Here is a 19,421-nt window from a genome sequence, read left to right as displayed (position 1 = left end):
TTCAGATTTTTGCCATGTTGGAAATCATATAGTTGAACGATGGTAGCGCCCCCCTGTCATTGAGTTTGGTGGGACAGTTCAGCGTAGGTCATCTATATTTTCAATATTATGCCAAACTTATTCTGCTCACGGTCGCGGTCCTCAATAGATTAATTAGTAAAAAAAAGTAAAACAATAAACGAACTTACAAGCAATAACAAAACGCAGCATTGACACATGCGTTCAAAAATTAAAGCATCAAAACAAACTATACTCCGACAAATTTTAAGAGTCTTTGAGAACAAGGGTTCGATGGGCAATAGGCAGCGTATTATTCTTAGCCGGGTTATGAACATGTCACGAGCGCCAGCCTTGTTTCTAAACTGGAAAAAGTTAAATGTCAATCAATTTATTTACAGTGGAAAGTAAAAGGCGATGGGTGTGTTGCTTTGTATTGTAGATAGAACGAAATAGTTATTAGTTAAAACAAATATTAGGTAATAATCATTAAAATTTTAGTGTAAACATAGTCGTTCGTTGTGTAAAATAAATCAGTAATCGTTTGGCAGTGTTTCGAAGTGGTTGTGTGTGTTGAATTTGAATCGAATTAGACATAAACATTCGAGTTATTTAATGAGACTTGTTTACGACAAGTATTCCATTGTAAATATCAAGAATAAAACAAAGGTTTTGGTTTAGAGTGATATGTTTGCTGAAGATTTGACCATGTTATGGACGGAGGTGAGAAGTGTGTCTAAGAACTGTTTGTAAACGGATCCAGTGCAGTGCTCAAGTTGTATTTTGGAGACTGAATCATGTCGAGTTCTCCGTGCCAAAAAGGCGGGATGCGCCTGAGCGAAGCGTTGGATAACATGCAACTGGCGTATAATCCAATCACGAAGCAATTACATTTTGTGAGCCCTAAAGTGGAGAAACCGCCCGAGCAGACAGTCGACGAAATTGATAAGTTGTCTAAAAAGAGCAGCTTCAGTGATGAAGGTAACTTCTCAATATCTACTTGTGAGAAGAGTGATACGAGTGACTCTCCGAAGAGCACACTGCAATGGGGAGGCAGTGTGAGTGGCCACCAGCGAGGGAAAGACGGTGGTTCGTTCTCGAGCACCGTGTCGAGTCTGTCGGAGTGTTCTCTGGGGTCCAGTGCATCGAGGGAGGATGAGCTCGGGGACGTGATCACTGGTGACAGTGACCAGGCTAAGCTGAAGAAGAAAGGACTCTCTAGTTTCTTTAGCAGGTATGTTGTATTTTTTTACTGACAAAATTACATGTTTATTTAATTTTCCAGTATAGAAACAGGTACAAAAACACCTCTTATCCCAGAGATTTTCTGTTTTGCATGTTATAGCATTAAATTTTAATTCTACCTATGTTATTTTGTCTGTCACTACAAAAAGGTTAAAGGAAATATGTGAAGAAAACCAAGTGGCCTACTAACATCCTTCCTTTTAATTAATTTTATCAAGCAATGCCAATATTTTAGCATATTTTATCTTTTGTTCTAATATTGTTTTTATATAATTTATTACAATAAAAATATATCCACTTCATGTAGAGATTTTTTAAAGACAATACCTACTGATATGTTTATGTTAATGATTCAAGTCATTAGTTTAGTATGTTTTGCTTAGAAAACATTAGTGACTTAAATAACAATCTTCCTATTATTTTGAATAAAATAAGACAATAATTAATGTTAACAGCAATTAAAATAATAATTATTCTAAGCTATTTGATAAACAAATACAACTATCTAAGTAGGTTTTTAAGTGCAAAATAAATTTTATTGAATTTTATCTTATCATTTTCAATTACTAAGTGGAATGTAAACAAACATTGCTAGACAGATATGCTATGGGGTTGAATAACTCTATTTCAAGGGCAAGAAACTCCAGCACCCCATAATAAGAAGCCATGCAAGTGTAACAAAAGAAGGCTTGTATTTATTCAAAGTGCCTAGTTGACTTTCAGCTTTATTGCTTGAGAAACTGGGTGGATTTTCTTTTAGACTTTCTGTCTGTGCAACAAACCAGAATGGGTAGGTATTTGAAGTGTAACCTCATTTTAAACTTGCCATCAATTTAATATTTAAAGGATTTAAAAGGGAAGTGTGAAATAAAGTTATGCTAGTATTTTACAAAAATAGTTTATTTGGCTACATAATAATAAATAATCCTTGAACTAAAAGTACAAGGCCAAAAAATACTAACTAAATAATTTAGATCCAAATACAAATGCAATTATTTATTATATTCATGTCAAGTCTTTGAAGCTGCTATAAAAATATACAATTTATTAGACTACTTTTCCATATTTATCAGCATCTAGATGAATTAATTCACAAGATATATGAAATAGTTTCTTTTGGTACTCTGGATTCTTTGAAAATTTACTGCTTATTCCTTCAATGCAGTTACTAATGTAAAGGCCACCTTTCTTCTCCAATTCTTCATCAAAACACGTGTGGAGAATGGAAACTGCACCCTTAGCTGGGGTTTTGAAGAACATCTTCATAGCCCAAGGGAACATCCTTCTGAATAAAGTCTTTTCAAATAGATCCGTGTCCACTATTCCTGGGTGGACAGCATAACACTTGACTGGGCAGGACTCCTCTTCCAAAAGTTTATTTATGTACCGTGCACTCATCAACTGTAACAAAACGAACAGAAATTAGGGAAATAAACAAGGAAATGTACCATATTTGTAGAGTAGGAAATATTATTTGAAATATTTACCTGTGCCAATTTTGACTGGGAATATGCAGCAGTGGTATCATAATACTCCTTCATATTTATGTCATCAAAGTAAACTTTTCCAGGGTAATGTGCACAGGAGGTAACATTTACAACTCTGGATGATTTCCCTAGAGTGCCACCCTTTTTTAACACTGGCAATAAGAGATGTGTCAAATAAAAGTGCCCAATATGGTTCACTGCCAACTGTGTCTCTATTCCATCCTCTGTCAGCTTAAAATCTCCAAACATAATTCCTGCATTGTTGACTAGTATGTGTACTGCTGGGTACTCCCTTGACACATTCTCAGCGAATTCTTTTACAGATTTTAACGACTGCAAGTCAAGTTTATACGCCTTCAAATTGGCACCATTCTCCATGGTTTCTGCTAGTTTATTCACCAGTTCAGGGTTTCGTATTCCCATTACAACAGTCATGTTCGCTTGTAGCAGTCCTCGTACCACTTCGGTGCCAATGCCGCGCGCTCCGCCGGTTATAACGGCAACCCTTCGGTTTGCGTCTGGCAACACTATCTTGTTCCTTCTGACGTTCACCCAATCGTCGATCAATCCTCCGACGCCGGCCCCCTGCATGTCGATCGTATATCGCAGCTCGCTCAGAATGTACTTGATGGGTTTATGTCTGTTAAGGTACCAGTAAACAGCCGCGGCTGCAGTCAGCATAGCGGCTGAGGCTATAGCAAACGACATGGCGAGGTTATGTTTTGTTTTCGATTCGTCCGCCCGGCGCAACGCGGCTCTAGCACTGACGCGAGTTGCTTTCACTCTATTGGAAATCCTCAACGCTTTCTCTCGGGCCCCTGTTTGTATTCGTGTTGTACCGTTAGTCCTGAGGTCGACTGATTCCACTGATGATGCTTGTTAAACACAACGTTATGTTTTTTATCAGGCAGCAGATGCGTGTTACCGTAATAATGCCAGGCATGTGACTACTGTCCGTCTTGCGTCATGCCGATTTCTAGTTTGTTTGTGGACGTGTCCTCAACTTGTTTAGAGTGCTAAAATTTTGCATTTATAACTGTAATTTATTCAGTGAACTTGTACTATGAATATTTATCGCTCGTCGCCACGTCTGGCGTCTGTTTGCGCGATAAAGCTACGCCACAGACTGACATTCCGGGAACGAGACGCGTCGGAAATGTTATCGTCGGCGCATGCGCACATAGTATTTGCTTTCATTATTTCTATTTATGGGTTTAAACGTCATTGTTAAAGCAAATATAGGTACTTTTGTACTATTACTATAATTAAAGTCTAATTTATACCTGCTAGTAAGTAGAAAAATTAGGCCAAAGATTAAGTTATCCAATTGGTATCCGCCCTAAATGTTTTACCGTTATTATCACCAGCTATCTGAAGCCTTGGGAGAGGCCTTTGTCCAGCTAGTCATTTGGCTGAAACGATACGATAAGATACGATATCACCATCTCAAATGGTTGTGTCGATGTTTTTAAGGACAGTTGAATCATTCATAGTTAATTCTTAGCTTTGCTTGCTCCCCTCTTTAGAATTTAACGAAGGGTCTTTGAACCGCGGCTGCTGCACCGCCGATGCGTGGCGAGCGTGACGTAACTAACTGATCGTTCAATAATACTAACTTGAAACTATCTGTGACGTCACACGACGCGTGACGTCGGATACTTAGGATTTCCCAAATTGTAGATTACCTAATTTGATCGCTTATTTTCATTATCAATGACTTTTTTAATATTTTACGCGATACTGTAATAGTTTAACGTTATAAAAATCGATACTATAGTAATAAGTCGTTCATCCACGCAGTCATCATCGATTTCCAAGAATCTTAATTAACATTTTATTAATTAGATCTCGTATCTTTATTATTCTACGAAACGCATAACTTAGCGTAGCTCAGTATTTTATTTCAACGTATCTAATTACATATACCCATAAACATGGTCCTTCGAGCCGGACAGGTGTCATGTTCACTTTTATAAATTCTCCCGGGAGGCTGTCGACTGAAATGTTTAATTGCTTCGTATCTTATATCAAATAAAAGAGCGTAGAGAATAAAGATGAGGAGTTTTAGCATTTTAGTTAATTAAAAGCGTTAAATCCGCTCTAATTTACATCGCTTAAGGTTTTTTGTAAACCTAACGCTTAATTAATTTACTTATGAAGTAACTGCTTCATTAGACGTAATACTCAATTGCTGTAATCGGTGACTCGAAGTCGTTCGTGTTTTTAATGACAATACTTAATCCATGCTTGATTTGGTTCTTTGGTAACTTGGGTTGGTGTAATTAAAAGACCTCTTAGAATCAGTTGGTGAGATAAGCTGCACCTCTTTTTAATTTAAGACCACATATTTTATTGTACCACATTATCTCGGTGAATAAATAATCTTTAAATCTTTAAATCTTTAAATCTTTAAATCTGGTTTTTGTTGTAAACCATGTGCTAACGTGCTAAAACATCATAAAGGTAGCAGGAAGGCGCTGGACGCAGACCGCTACCAACCGGGCAGCATGGAAAGCATTGGAGGAGGCCTATGTTCAGCAGTGGACGTCCTGTGGCTGAGATGATGATGATGATGATGTGCAAGACACATATTTGTTCACTAAAGACCTAGCTTCAACTAATAATAGGGTAAGCGCATAAACTGCATCAACTGCATGGCATTGTGATGACGTAATAATTATTCACAGATAATGGTCACTTGCATCGCGATCGCAATTAATATTTTTGTTTCATGTGCATATTATGTACATTCCGTACACCTGCAGACCTGCACACATCGCTGTATGTATGATGCATCAGCTGTACATAATGCATCAGCAGGTGTCTCTACATAAAGGAAGGACCAATATACTTAATGAATGAGAAAGAAGGCAGAGACGAAAAAGGCCTTTGATTATAATTACGTACGATGCAGATTGCAGAAACATTGTAATAAAACCATAAAGCTGAACTTCATCAAATCCACAGAAAATACATACAGTTAATTTTCAGCTATAAAATATTATGCGACGCACTTTGTGCCAAGCAAAACGGGTTACAAACGCAGCGTGAATGTAAATCCCTCCACACAATAGCCAATCCCATGCATCTACCGGTAACCTGTTCTGGCAACGCGTTCCAGTGTTGCTAGCCCTTTCGTACACACAATAATAAATTGATTATTCGACACCTTTAATACCTAGTCAAGAATTTTTCTAACGAATCTAAGTAATATAAGTCTGAGTTTGTTAGTTTAAAGATTAATGCCTGTTTTCACCATCAATCCCTAATTTTTAAGTGACCCCTATGAAAACATAATTCCCGTTATGTATAACCATAGAGGTCACTTAGAAATTAAGGATTAATGGTGAAAACGGGCATGAGAAACCTTTTAACGACATAAAACTGAATCCTACAGTTCTTCTTTTGCTTACTTTATAAGACATCAGCATACAACTGAGAAATCATTCATAATTGGATCAAAAATTGAGATGATTATGTGTATTACTAAACTAAACTGTTGAGCTGGCAACACAGACGCGACCAGACTGAACGCTACCTTTGCAGCTAACCTTGGACCATGAACTACGTTATTGCCCACCCATTGCTGCTTTCTTGCGAAGTTAAAACTCGCCCAAATCAATGTGAGGAAATTCAGTCGATTAGATCTTCCATTGCCGCGTACTTCCTGGCTTGATACACAAAAAGTACGACACTTGAGTAACTATGGAAAATGATCGTGTCAAAGGTATTGTTTGCACCAAAAAAATGGCACTCTTGCAAAATAATACGTATAATATTTTATTGGAACAGAGAGATAGCAAACATTTCGATAATATCTTTCATCACTTCTTTGAAGAATCCTATAGGTGTTTATCCATCAATACTCGTTCACCATGACGTCAATCGAAGCTGATTGACAAACAATCATTCGGCTATTTTTACCAACGTTTTTAATCATAAAGATAGAGAAAGGCATTATAGCCAAGCCAGTGGCTACCCGCTCGGCTTGATTGGACGATAATAATTATGCATGAATGACGCAGACTGCACGGCGTGTGAACGTGTCACCTGACACCAAACATGTGCATTATGTAGGTAGGAGGCAAGGAACACGGAAAAATTACAAAAGAAACGAGGTTTCTAAGAAGTAGAACAGTGTTTAATTATTCAAACGAATGTTCTCAGAAAGTTTTCTGTAATATTAGAGTGAATTTGCATTGAATAGAACAGAAAACAATTCCGTTATTCCAAAAATCTGGAGTAGAAACACTTCAACTCCTAAAACGACGTCATATCTTAATTTGACCCTTTTGCTCCTCTTCTAAATCTCTAAAATAAGAATCACTAGTCTCGCACAACGAACAGCCTCACTGAAAAACACGAAAATTCACCGTTCAACAATAGATGATGGTAGGCTTACTTATTGTCGCCTTTCGCCTTGGGGGAAACTGGCAATGTCGTTGGTTGCGCCAAAGTCCGCCTCAGCTGTTCGCCAAGGTTCCCTACATTCGTGTCAATCTGTTTTTACTTCACTACGTCATCCACACTTATACATGCTTATGTATAATTGGCTACCGTTTAAATGCTTGTGAGTTGTGATGTGCTCATATGACTCATTGGCTTTTGTGAGATAGTTGTTATCATGAGTGCCTTATGCCCGTTTTCACCATCAATCTCTAATTTTTAAGTGACCCCTATGGTATTGGTAACACATAACAGGAATTTTGTTTTAATAGGGGTCACTTAAAAATTAGGAATTCATGGTGAAAACGAGCATTAGTGTCTCAATAGAATTAAAAAACCACCCTTACTGAATACTAACGGTCCATGTCAGAACTATTATATATATAATAAATAAATTATCCAGCCAGCATCCAGGGTTTACTGTTGGGTTAGCTACAGATGTCATTGCGCACTCTCTAATCAACACATTTATTGGAAATTTGTGTTTCATTGCAACCAGTCTTTTTTGCTTTGTCGCCTATTCATGGTGCGGTATTGTTCGAGTTTTTACCACCTCCGTAATTAGTCCATTGTTGATTCAGTGGTGACTAATCCTTATCGCCTATTCTTGGATTGCTTTGAGAATGATACGGCCTTTTATGTAAATTTAGGACATTTTAGCTGGATTCAAATGCCATGGGTTACTCACAGCAGTTACGTCATCATCTTAATCACACCTCGTTTAGTAAAAGAATGCAGAATTATATCACGATTAATGCTTTCACGTTTTTCAAAGATTACGCAGCCTTGACTAAAGAGAACCAAACATTTATGACTCTCCATTTTCAAGTTTAGTAAATTGCGTGTGATATGGTCCGTGTTAGACACCCATTCCGAGATTTAATGGTGCGTTTTGTAACATTTGATATAGGAAAAGCATTTTAGGAATGTATTTTTTTAGGTTTGGTTGTACCCATCAGCTATTATTACTGTGACAGTAATATCAGCGTTATTAAAAGAAAGCTGTGCTGTGTCTAGTAGTTTTTTATTCATCAATAACAACATGTCTATTTCATAAAATAATGGTGATAAGTTTCCCACACTTAGAGGCTAGAGCAATCGGAAGAAAACGTCATGTTTCAGTAATTTACTTATCAGTCTCTGGTGTGTCAGTCAGCTAGTATGTACTGCTTACCAGTAACTTGCCTTCTGTTTCAGTTTAACGATTAATTAGTGAGTAATTTCTGAATCATCGTTAGGCATAACAAAGGTTGTTATGACAGGGCTACGTTTTTGTAACGTCAATGTTTTGTTACGGAGTTTGGTCTAGATAGCTAGCGTGATGATATTTCTGAACAATTCGTAACATTGGCAGGTTGATTATCGGGATTATAGGTCGTTGTATTGTATTCTTAGACTGATTTGAAACAATATTTTGCTAATCTATGTTCTAAATAAAGCATCGTTTTATCACGGATACCTATTTTATTATCTGTTACAGAATTATTAAAACTTCTAATTGATCTTTGATTCTACTCATCCATGGTGAGGGACAGACATTTATTAAACAATCTAGCACACATCCTGAAATAAAAGTATACGCTTCTAATGAAACAAACTTGTCTAGATAATGATACATTTGTACTCAAAGCCTCACTGTTGTAATATCATTGCCGCAATTTGTAGTAGGCTTTCAAGAAAGCTTCTGACCTACATAGGCTCGGATATTCGTAGCACTGAATAAAGAAGGGCGGGGTGGCTCAAAACACACTTCGGATATCCAATTTCCGAGCCTGACTCCAGCAGGGTTGTCGACAGCTCATTATATTGAAGTTATTGCCTCTCAGGAAAACCGAGTAAATAATGATGAAAGAGATATCTTTGACAAGATAAATAATGAGTTCTTGAACTGGGTTAAATTGTTTATTATATTCAGTATTCAGTCTACAACAAGGCTTTGGAGAGTCATTAGATTATTATTGTTTATAAATATCTTACATTCATCTTAGTAATGGATTTCTTCTGTAGCAGTTGCGCCTGATAACTGCGACATAAATTGTAAATGATTTACTTTGAAGTAAAAAACAGAAGAATATAAAAAAGGTCTATTTCGTTAAGTTTCATCCAAAGTACTATGTTTTTTTTTATTGTTTTTTAACGGAGAAATACCAACCAACCCTATTTTCAGACTTGACTTCGAGATCAAGCTTTCAAGAGAGTATCGTCTTCAAAGGCGTGTCTGAGTAGTAATAAAATTAATAAAGGGAAAAATCCAATATTAAAGTCTGGTCTGATATTTGGACTTATCTTCAGTTATATTTTATCTATTGCGCAAACTGTACAGTGATGGTTGAAGTATGTTACGACACTTTCGGCAGGTGTTTAGTTTCTTAACTTCGAAGTTGTTGGAAGGTTTGCTTGTTATCTGTTTGTTGTATGGGCACGTCGAAGACTTTAGTTATGCTGTGTACTGACAACGGCACGTCAAGCTAACACTGGCCTCTTTTGCAGTCGTACTAAGGGTCATTTTGCAACAAAAAAATTATAATGTGCTGTCGTCTGTAAGTAACATGATTATTGAATAAGAATGAACAAGTTTCTGTTGTGGATGACATGCATATACTTTTGCATTTACTTTAAAGATTAAAGCAGTAGAATTCTTATTTGCTTTGTCATCAACTTACAAGTAGGTATTATGTGGCCTTTATCATGCAGTTTTCATCAAATCATCATCAATCATCATTGTAAAGTTAAGTATCTACCTACATATACAAATCTGAATTCTAATTTTTAGTTCTTTTAGTTAAATTTTAGCATTTTTTTTTATTCAGACAAACATGAAACACTTTCCATTTAAACTCTACCTCAGATAAGCCTACTTTACTAAATTATTTCATAATATAACTTTGCTCTACTAGCAATATCCGGATTTTGCAAGCTCAATCTACCGACGAACTTAATACTACTCACTCGAATTAACCATAATTATGTGAAATGCAATCATAATTAATGTTACAACTATCTCGAAAAGTCAGGCCGTGTGCAATATTATAACTATTGTAAAATACTCTACTTATTATATTTATTATTCAAATATTCGCTTGAAAGCAACCTCTGTTGTAATTTTGCGGAAAGTGCTGAACCAACAAAACCGCGTTATTACCAAGTATTTCATAAAGCACGCTTAGAACAATGGCGGCGTGTGCACGGCAAACACAATTTCGTACAGTGAAAGTACTCTATACAGAGCAGTTGATCCTCAGCGGAAGTTACATAATGACTTTCATTTAAACGCCTTGTAGTAAATACGATAATAAGTGTCCGCCATGTTTTATGGGGCAATGGCTCGAAACCGAGAAAGCGATAATTGAAATCATTTTAGGACCATGTATATGAAAATATCACTAAAGACCACATTTTAAAGTATAATTTGAACATTACATTTTCATGCTCAGCTAACAAACAACGTAAATAAATGGATGAAAAGGGGTAATTTTACACTCTACCAATCAAGTCTGTCGGTAAAAGCATATCCCATTATGGAATATCCATAAAGAGGCTGTGTTTCTCTGTTTGCGATTGAGATATAAGAACTCTTTTGTAAAAGCGATGCGAAACCGCGATTTAATGTGCGGGTAACTCCATCTGTCGGCGGTGGAAGGAACTCGTATAATCATTACACTCAGAGCAAACACGAGCTCTATAAAGAAGACAAAATTCGCGTCGTCTCCCTCCAGCGAGGGTTTCTGTCATCCGTGTCGAAAGTTATTGCGATTATCTCTGACAGTATGATTCACAACGGCTATCTTATCGGCGAGCCATCGAATCGATTTGCAACGATGGCAGATGGCCGTTCTCTTAATGGGTGGCTGAACGTCTTAGTCACAGTCACTTCTCAAGCGTCTGAAGAAAGTTTATTTATAGCTATTAATATGTTTATTTTATTCCACATGTGGTTCTTCGATCAAGAATGTAGATATTCGTAATACACAGCATCATCATTCATCATACGCAAAAGCGTATCACATTATAAGTAGCTCATATTTTATCTCTTGGTGCTAATGTATTTTCCTTAAAAGCTGGCGGAGTAATGCTACACGACTAGATTATTCGGAATCAAAAGTGAGCATGGGATGAACTATTATGTTTCGTTGGAAAAAGACAGGACAAGTGAAGAAGCAGCTGTAGTCTATAATTTCACACATTATCCGAAGTAGCGCCAATAATATTAAAACTTGACTTCTAAACTTCTAAATGCTATAGATATAGCTGACCCACGCTGAACTGTCCCGCCAAACTCAATGACAGGGGGGCGCTACCATCGTTCAACTTTATGGTTTCCAACATGGCAAAAATCGGAACCAGCGATTCGGTATTGACGGTGGCGCCCCGCTGTCAATGTCATCGATAGGACAGTTCAGTATTTTGGAACTATACTGTTAAATCGCTTACAGATCCAGGACCTGTTATTGTTTTGCAACCGGCCGTGCGTCAGACAACAATCGTTGTTGTGTTTAGAATACTGGGTAATGTAATGAATGAACAAACAAAAAATGCGCCGGAGTTTCCACGGAACGGAATATTGCTTGCGGCTAAATTTTAATTGTGCGTGATTACAACAGTTTTCTCAGGCATGCCAGTTTTTGTTACAATAAGGAACATGGTTATAATATTATAATGTGTTTTGCCGGATTAAGTAGGACTGCTTTAACTTCATTTGGGGCTCTATTTGACTAATGTTGCGTGTGAGATCTTACTACTTTACATAAATTCCTAATATTAGCTCGTTTCTAGTTTCTAAGAATCGGCGAAATGAACATTTCAAAAGAAATTTTGTACCGTATGTATTCAAATATTACGGAATACATTATTAACAATGCAGTTTTTTCCACCAATACACGTGAAGATGTATTGAATTGAACCCGATGTTGAATTCAAACGAGCTTTTCAACGTTGACAGACCGTGACGATTTTATGGCATTCCTTCGGCTTTGTATTCGAATACGCTGTGGCATCGTAAAACGTTCCCCCATACCGATTGTGTTTATCGATTTACGGATTATTCGAATTTCAATAAACCCGCTTGGAATTTGGGAGTCTATTATTGGAGCTTTTTAATCTGTTTGGGGGTTGCTTCTTTGTTGTTTAATGTTTTTTTATTCACTGGTTTAGTTCAGTAATAGTAGTGTTTTAATATCATCGTCTATTATTCTTGTCTCCAGTTTTTTTACTTGCTTCAGAAGTTATTGGTAGTGGACTAGATTTGTATAGTTTTGAATTTGGTTAGAATAGTTTATATCAATTAAATCCCTACACTCGTGTGCCTATTTAAATGTTATCACAGTTTCTATAAGTATTAACAAACAACACTCAAACGATCAAACAAACAACACTTCAGATAGCTGCAGAATTATATTGTCATTTTAAGTTGTACTTCAGAATTATCAAACTTTTGACCTCTATAAGAGAATATTTTCAAGGCATTCAGTCGGTACTATATTTGAACCCTCCACTGATCTGTGTTGATTTATCCAAATAACAGATAAACTGACGATTTGTTGATTCTAACAACATGCAGCTGTTGACAATAATAGTTTTTTTTCCAACTTTCAGCATAACATGATCAGAACATACAACACACTGTAGTATCCTGCGAGCATATACTTCATCAAATCATCATGATAGTTACATAACAATTGAATTGTTAAGGTCACGTGAATGACGAGTAGTTTTATTAGAATCGTTTGATGGTAATTGAGCTCTATTGCCGTAATAGTTGTAATCGAGAACATAGAGATTGTGCTTAGGGAACTATTTATAGCTAAACTTGAACAATTCGGCCAATTGAAGAGGCATGTAAGGCAAATGGTTGCGTCGTGTTATTAATTGTTGATTGTAAGTAAATAAAGTTGTGCTCGTATAGAGTCGCCACTGATATACAATGCATAATTATACAATGCCCTATCAAAATCCTGAAAGGCCGTGTATTGATCTTATCTTCCCTTGAATATATTTTCAAAACTTTATAACACATCTAAAGAACCGTGTATTAAGACTTCTAATTCTCAAAATGTCAACCCCGATTGCCAATCAATATCGAATTTCCTTTTAATCTCCGACCGATTAGTCGGCAAATATTGAGTTAACTCGCCTACGCCATCCTTCGCGTAAAAGCCCACCTGTATGAGGGTAAACCTCCCTCGCTCAATACCGTTTGGGAAAACCAAATTCCTAAGGCTGGTCTTTTTGCTGAAATGCATTGAATATTTGGAATACCCGATAGATATTTAGAATCATTAAATTTTTTCGATGTATTTGATAATTTCCTTTTGTTATAGTAGTGGAGAATTTAAAGGTGATTTTGTGAAGGTTATTTTGGATTTATTTTGAAACTATGAATATCTAATAGCGAAAGTATGACCGCAACAAAATGCCTTAGGCTTTATCGAAAGTGACCTAGAAAATGGGAACCATAAATACCTACTGATTGGATCTGATTCGTAAACAAATTAGCTAGACCTAATCTAGTTCGACTACAATGTCAGATGGTAAAAGTTCAAGGACTAACAGGTGTTTGGAAAGTAGTTTGGACTAAAATAGTTATCACATCATTGTTAATGTAGAGACGTCGGATCAATGGATTTAAAATTAAGTAACGGAACATTTCATTTTATGTTTTGAATCCTCTTTCTTGTATACCTATTGCTATTTGTGGAATCTCGTCCCCTCATATAAGCAATCTCCAAGCCACAATAGATAATGTTATATCCAACCGAACGGAGGCAATAACTCCGTTGACAAATGTTGGTTTTCCTCATAGTGTGTATGGCATTGATGGATCGTCCAGCCTGACCAGTCGTTAAGATGAATAGATAATAAACATGATACTCTTTTTGCGTAATGGACCTGTTTCTTGAGAACCGTTTTCAGTTCTTTTAGTTCTTCACATTGTTGTGAACTCTATGTGCATACTCGTAAAGCGAAGTATTCGTTTGTTTAACCTAATATTGACATTGTTTTACCCATTGACTTTAGGTAACAATGACGCATGTGCGTTTCAAAATAGATTAACAAAACACTATCGTGTGGGTATGGAAACAATTGTTAATTGATTTTACGTCACAGCGGCCGTCGTCAGTGAATGCTGAATGAAAGCAGCTAAATGTAAAAATAATGGAGTTAGTGAATGTAATTGTAAACGTTTAAAATCCTTAAACTTTCAAATTACAATATTGAATTAAGTAGGTACATGTAAATTCATTACTGTTTGCTTCATTTCCTTCGTTTCTCTTGATATAACTTTTGTGACGTCAACAAAACGGTTACCGAAATGTTTTGGAACTTTACTTAGTAATTACATAATTTTTTGCTCATTACCTCATGGTACTTGTTACTCTACATTATAAGGAGAAAATTTCCATTGGCTTACCGAGCAAGTATGAGGTTACATGTCTAAACTGGTGGTTACTTCGAAAATATTCGGTTTCACAATTTGCATGTCAGTGTTCACGGACCATGCGTGGTCTCCCAAACGTTACCTAATACTTTGCACATTCTTTCTTAACTTTCCTTCGGTTACTACATTGTGCGTGCCTTTGCGACTGTTTTCAATGAATTTAATTATCCACTTTCAATTGTATTCAAAACGGTGTTAACACAGCTGGCAATCAGACAGTACCCATACGTTTTGATAAAATACGCTTCAACGTTTCAGCCAATTTAGGATTCCAAGTCCATGTTATTGAAATGTTCAAGCTCCATAGTTTTAAACTGATTATAATGTTAATCGACAAGCAAGAAACGCTATCACTAATTTGATTCCTGATAATGTTTCATAGTTTCAACATTCTACGCGAATCGTTGACCTTATGATATCGGTATGGGAGTACCGTTGCGCAGCTCTATGTTATCCACTAAAATGTCATCAAGATATATCCAGACCCCGCAATTATTCATACATAGTACGTACTATTCTGTATTATTTATTATCTTTAGTAACTGAGCGTGTAATTTTGTCAACATTACATATTTAATACTGATATGCTGCCATCTGTTCCTCAGTGCCATTGTGGTGTTCATAAATACTGGTGTTTCGTCGTCTCTTATATTATTTGAGTTTATATAGTGTTATTTATATTCTTGGTCGTTTAGCACGTCGCGAGGCCGTTCAAGATAGTATGTGCGCGAACTCTGTGTAAGTGATATAATGTATTCTAGAGCGTTACACTTGACCTGCATTGATAAAGGATTTGCTTTAAGGTTATGCGTCGTATTTGGTCGTGCTTTTGCTTTAAAGGTACCATCTGTTTTATGTTTTTCTACGTTCAATTTCTTAATACTTTCGTAGATCAAGTGATTCTCAACAGTGGTAATCTCGTAATCAGAAACAGTGTGTGATATGAATGTATGTCAACAAAAGAACATGATTCAAAGATAATAGATAGTAGTTACGTGAATTTACTTCAATACTAGTTGCGAAACTCGGTTTAAAATCATGTTCATATTTGATACTGTCCTAGTTTTATGACGTTCTACCTTCCACGTTTGCATAGGCGCAACCTATCATATTTCTCTTGGTTTCCAAAGGGTCTTTTTGGTCGGTGTGCAAATGTTTGCCTGTTTGTATTCCATTTGCCGGAGCGTGTGGGGTCGCTAGTGCGCAAATAGCTCTGGGGCACTGCAATCACTTTCTTGTGTGTTTTTCTTGGATTTTATACATTTGTGTAGATGGAAAACATGGGAAGTATACGATGTTCCGAAACACATTTGTTTAAATTTTTGATGATTGAATTTTCAAAAGTGTATCCTTTTAGATTTTGAGTCGTTCAACTGCAAACTGCTACACCTGGTCTATTCACTAATAATACTAACATTGCTAGCAAATACCTAGTCCGTGGTCTGTATCTATCTAGCAAGATTGTTGTCTACTAGGTAGTAAGAAATTAGATCAATAACAATCATAAAAATGCACTCTGTTGTGTTTCTGCGCTGTTCACAATTAAATTGTCAAAGCTAATAATAGTCTGCACTGTAGCACTCATAGGAAGAAGCCACGACAGTGTAGCATGAGCGGTATTTTTATCTTCCACGTATATTACGCGTTGTTATCACCGGTTTTTAGTGTTGTTGATGACTGATAAGAAATTAAATCTAAGGCCCAGAACAGACGGTGAAACGCAACTGCAACGAAACTGCAACTTTCTGATGATTCTGATGAATGAAACTGAAACTTTCAAACTGGTCGCGTCATGTGTGGTCTCTCAACGGACGCTATGGCAGAAACTTAGATGCAACTCAAAAGTAACTAGCAGTTGCAGTTTCGTCGCAGTTGCGTTTCACCGTCTGTTCTGGGCCTAAAGCGGTTGCACGTCATACCGGTCATTGATATAGCATAATAAATGATGATAATAAATCCTGAACTGGTATTGGAGATACCAAATTATGTGATGATAATAAACGTATTAGTGATAATCCGGTGTGTGAAGTAACAGATAAAGAAATTGAATGGAAATATTTTGAAAGTTTCAGTCATAAGTCATCATCAGAAATATAGTTTTTTGTTGAAAATGATTCTCCTAACAAATTACATTTCACGAAACTCATTAGTGTGGAATGAACTTGGTTTCAGTTATGCTGTAATGCTGAAGTCTAGCCTTGGCTTTACCAATTACGCCTGTAATACAATTTACTAAAATTTAGTGCCTGTAATTGCCGCCCTGACTTTCAGCCTTGACTCTGAAAATGGTTTATTTCGTGTCGTCACATGAATACAAATCATATCGGGGACCCAAAATCTAGATTTATTATTTTTACCACCCTTTTAGTGGAAAAATCTTAAGATTTATTATTTTGTGTAACTGTACGTTAGAGTCACGTCACGTATGGCGCGGCGGGAGTTTTTCTTGACTTTTTATACGACTATTGTACAGCTTATAGATTGTATTTGAATCAATTGACATATAATACGTATTCAACAGCAAACTATAGCCCAGTAATTATTATTTGTTAGTAATTATAAACACAACTTTGACAAACATGTTATTTTTCCTTGCAATAATAAAAATATCATTGCGGAAAATACTAAAGAAGCCGATGTAATTTCAAAATACACACTGACAGTGGATATGTGCTATCCTAGAAATATACAAGTCTCGATGTGCGATAGTTCTCCTAAAATACAAAGGTAGAGAGTTTTATCCCACGGGTAGAGCCATATTATTGCTAAGAAAAACTGATTCCTCTCTTTGTGTTCTGAAGCGGCGTCTTTTCATAGTGTATTTTTGTCTCCATCAACGCGGGTGGCGTTTACGACTACAATAAGTGCGTCATTTCGCCCAATTGTGTTTGGTGTTCCTGTTAGTTGTTAATTAATTATATCGTCAATTTATAATTTCTGCTAGTTCGTTTAGCACGTTTGTGTAGTATTACTGGTTTTGATATCTACCTAATAAAGATATTTATGCTAGACAGGTTACATAGGTTATAGTTAAAAGATTACAAACACTTCAGTCTTCAACGTAGAGTTTAACAACTACAAATCTATAAATGAATGTTGTTGTATTCTCTACCTTCCGTCACCACTTTATTTTTTGTATGTAAAGGCTCGCCAATAAAGGTTAAGTTTATTTATTGTAAAGTAAAATAATCCTCATCGACTGAATTTATTTTAAAAATTGCGCTTTTCCGTTTTTCATAAACTTTAGTAACAACCTAACAACTTAATTGTTACTTTTGATAATAAATCATAACTACGATCACAGGCGTCCAGCGCTTTCGACCATGATTAATGGACTTCACCACCGTTTAATTAAAATTTATAACTCCTCGACTTTCAACTGCGTCATCCGACACGATGCACTTTTTATCTCTATCACAGAGAGAACATGAACTGAATTAATATCTCAATTAGCAATCAACTTTGACATGGAACCGCAATCGATTTTGAACCGAAGTCCTTTGTGTTAGAGATGTGCTAAAAGTGTTTAGCCGCGTTTCTTTGCGTCAGACCTTGCTGTTCTCACGGTTTGGTTCTAACTGACGCAGGGTCAGTAAGAACCATGTTATCTGTATTTCGATAGGGTTATCGAGTATAGTTCCGGGTTGATTTCTTTAATTACTTCACACATAATGTCTTCTATTAACTTTAATCTTTAGCAATTTTTTATGTAAAACAAGACACTTTTTACCTGCAATCGCTTCTTCTTCTGGTGTTAAGTGAGATGCAGTCTAGGGTGGTACGTACCTGCCCAGTTTGTTCATTTCTGACGTGAAAACGCTGCCCAGCCGAGTTGTATCAAGTAAGAGATTCACTCTTGCCTTGAATAGCCCCGGATTGTAGTGTTCAGAAAAGACATTAGCAGGCAGCAAATTACACTAGTTTACAAGGTTTTTTACCCAGAGATGAAACTGATATGTATCGGTAGAGTTATTAACCCTTACTTAAAAACTGAACTTAGAAAAAATTTAGGACGTCAAATTTTGTAAATATTGATTATATTAATTTTTATCATTTTTATACATTTATCTCTAAAAAACAATAAAAAATGAGTCGTTTTACTCCTTCTTTTATACTGATTAGTATCAGTTTTCCTTATTATAGACCAGCAGCAATTCGATAATATATTTTTATCCCAAATTCCTTGGTATCTTTCCTCAAAAACCTTCAAATCCTGGTGAAAACTTTCGCCATGCTCAACACTCACGCTTCCCAGGTTCTCAGGAAAAAAATCCAGGTGAGAATGTAAAAAATAAATTTTTAACGACTTATTCACACCCATTCCTTGGTAATTCCTCAATAATTTGGAAACAATTTCTGCATAATTCTCAGATTAATTTACAGTTTCCCTGGAAACTTTTCACTACTGCTTTAAATTGATACCAAGCATCTTTCCCTTACTGGAATTGCTGGGTAATGATGGATATAGAACTCCTTCAGACTGTAGCACAGGTTTTGTGACTGATGCAACATCAGGATATTGTATGTTCTTGGTTTTTGTTGCTAAAACCTGTAGTTTCCGTGAGGCAGAAGTAACAGTCATTAATGTGATTTGTTGGTTCTCTCCATAACATTGGGGTGCCGAATCGTATATGTTTTCTTCTTCCTGGAGCCTAGTGCAATAATATACTTCTCAAATTTTCGCACACTACACCAGGAACCCATTTTTTATCAGGTTTGTTACCGAGATTTGAAAGTATTAGAAATAGGCCCGTTTTACGGCCTCAGTGATTGGTCTCTTCATTTTTGACAATATAATTTGACCACAAACT

The 19,421-nt window shown here is 36.3% G+C and overlaps 2 protein-coding genes across 2 annotated transcripts in view; one reads left to right on the top strand and one right to left on the bottom strand.

The window, feature by feature from the left end:
- The first annotated feature begins 194 nt into the window (after nt 1-194).
- The window catches only part of LOC114352134 (uncharacterized), a 40,367-nt gene continuing 21,140 nt past the window's right edge, over nt 195-19,421 (top strand). Inside the window, exon 1 of the mRNA XM_028303606.1 lies at nt 195-1,231. Coding sequence (XP_028159407.1) covers nt 795-1,231 — 437 coding nt within the window. The 5' untranslated portion in view covers nt 195-794. The remainder of the gene's footprint in view (nt 1,232-19,421) is intronic.
- LOC114352143 (retinol dehydrogenase 11) lies at nt 2,258-3,892 on the bottom strand. The gene is made up of 2 exons (XM_028303619.1): nt 2,730-3,892; nt 2,258-2,643 (listed from the first exon to the last, which is right to left on the bottom strand). Exons 1-2 carry the CDS (start codon nt 3,435-3,437, stop codon nt 2,290-2,292), a joined length of 1,062 nt encoding a protein of 353 aa, XP_028159420.1. The 5' UTR covers nt 3,438-3,892; the 3' UTR covers nt 2,258-2,289.

This window comes from Ostrinia furnacalis, unplaced genomic scaffold, assembly GCF_004193835.3.
Source record: "Ostrinia furnacalis isolate ACB-3 unplaced genomic scaffold, ASM419383v2 OfSCF1259, whole genome shotgun sequence".
Classification (NCBI taxonomy): Eukaryota; Metazoa; Arthropoda; class Insecta; order Lepidoptera; family Crambidae; genus Ostrinia; species Ostrinia furnacalis.
Note: the sequence above shows the minus strand (reverse complement) of the source record. Positions and strands in the feature narration are given on the sequence as shown.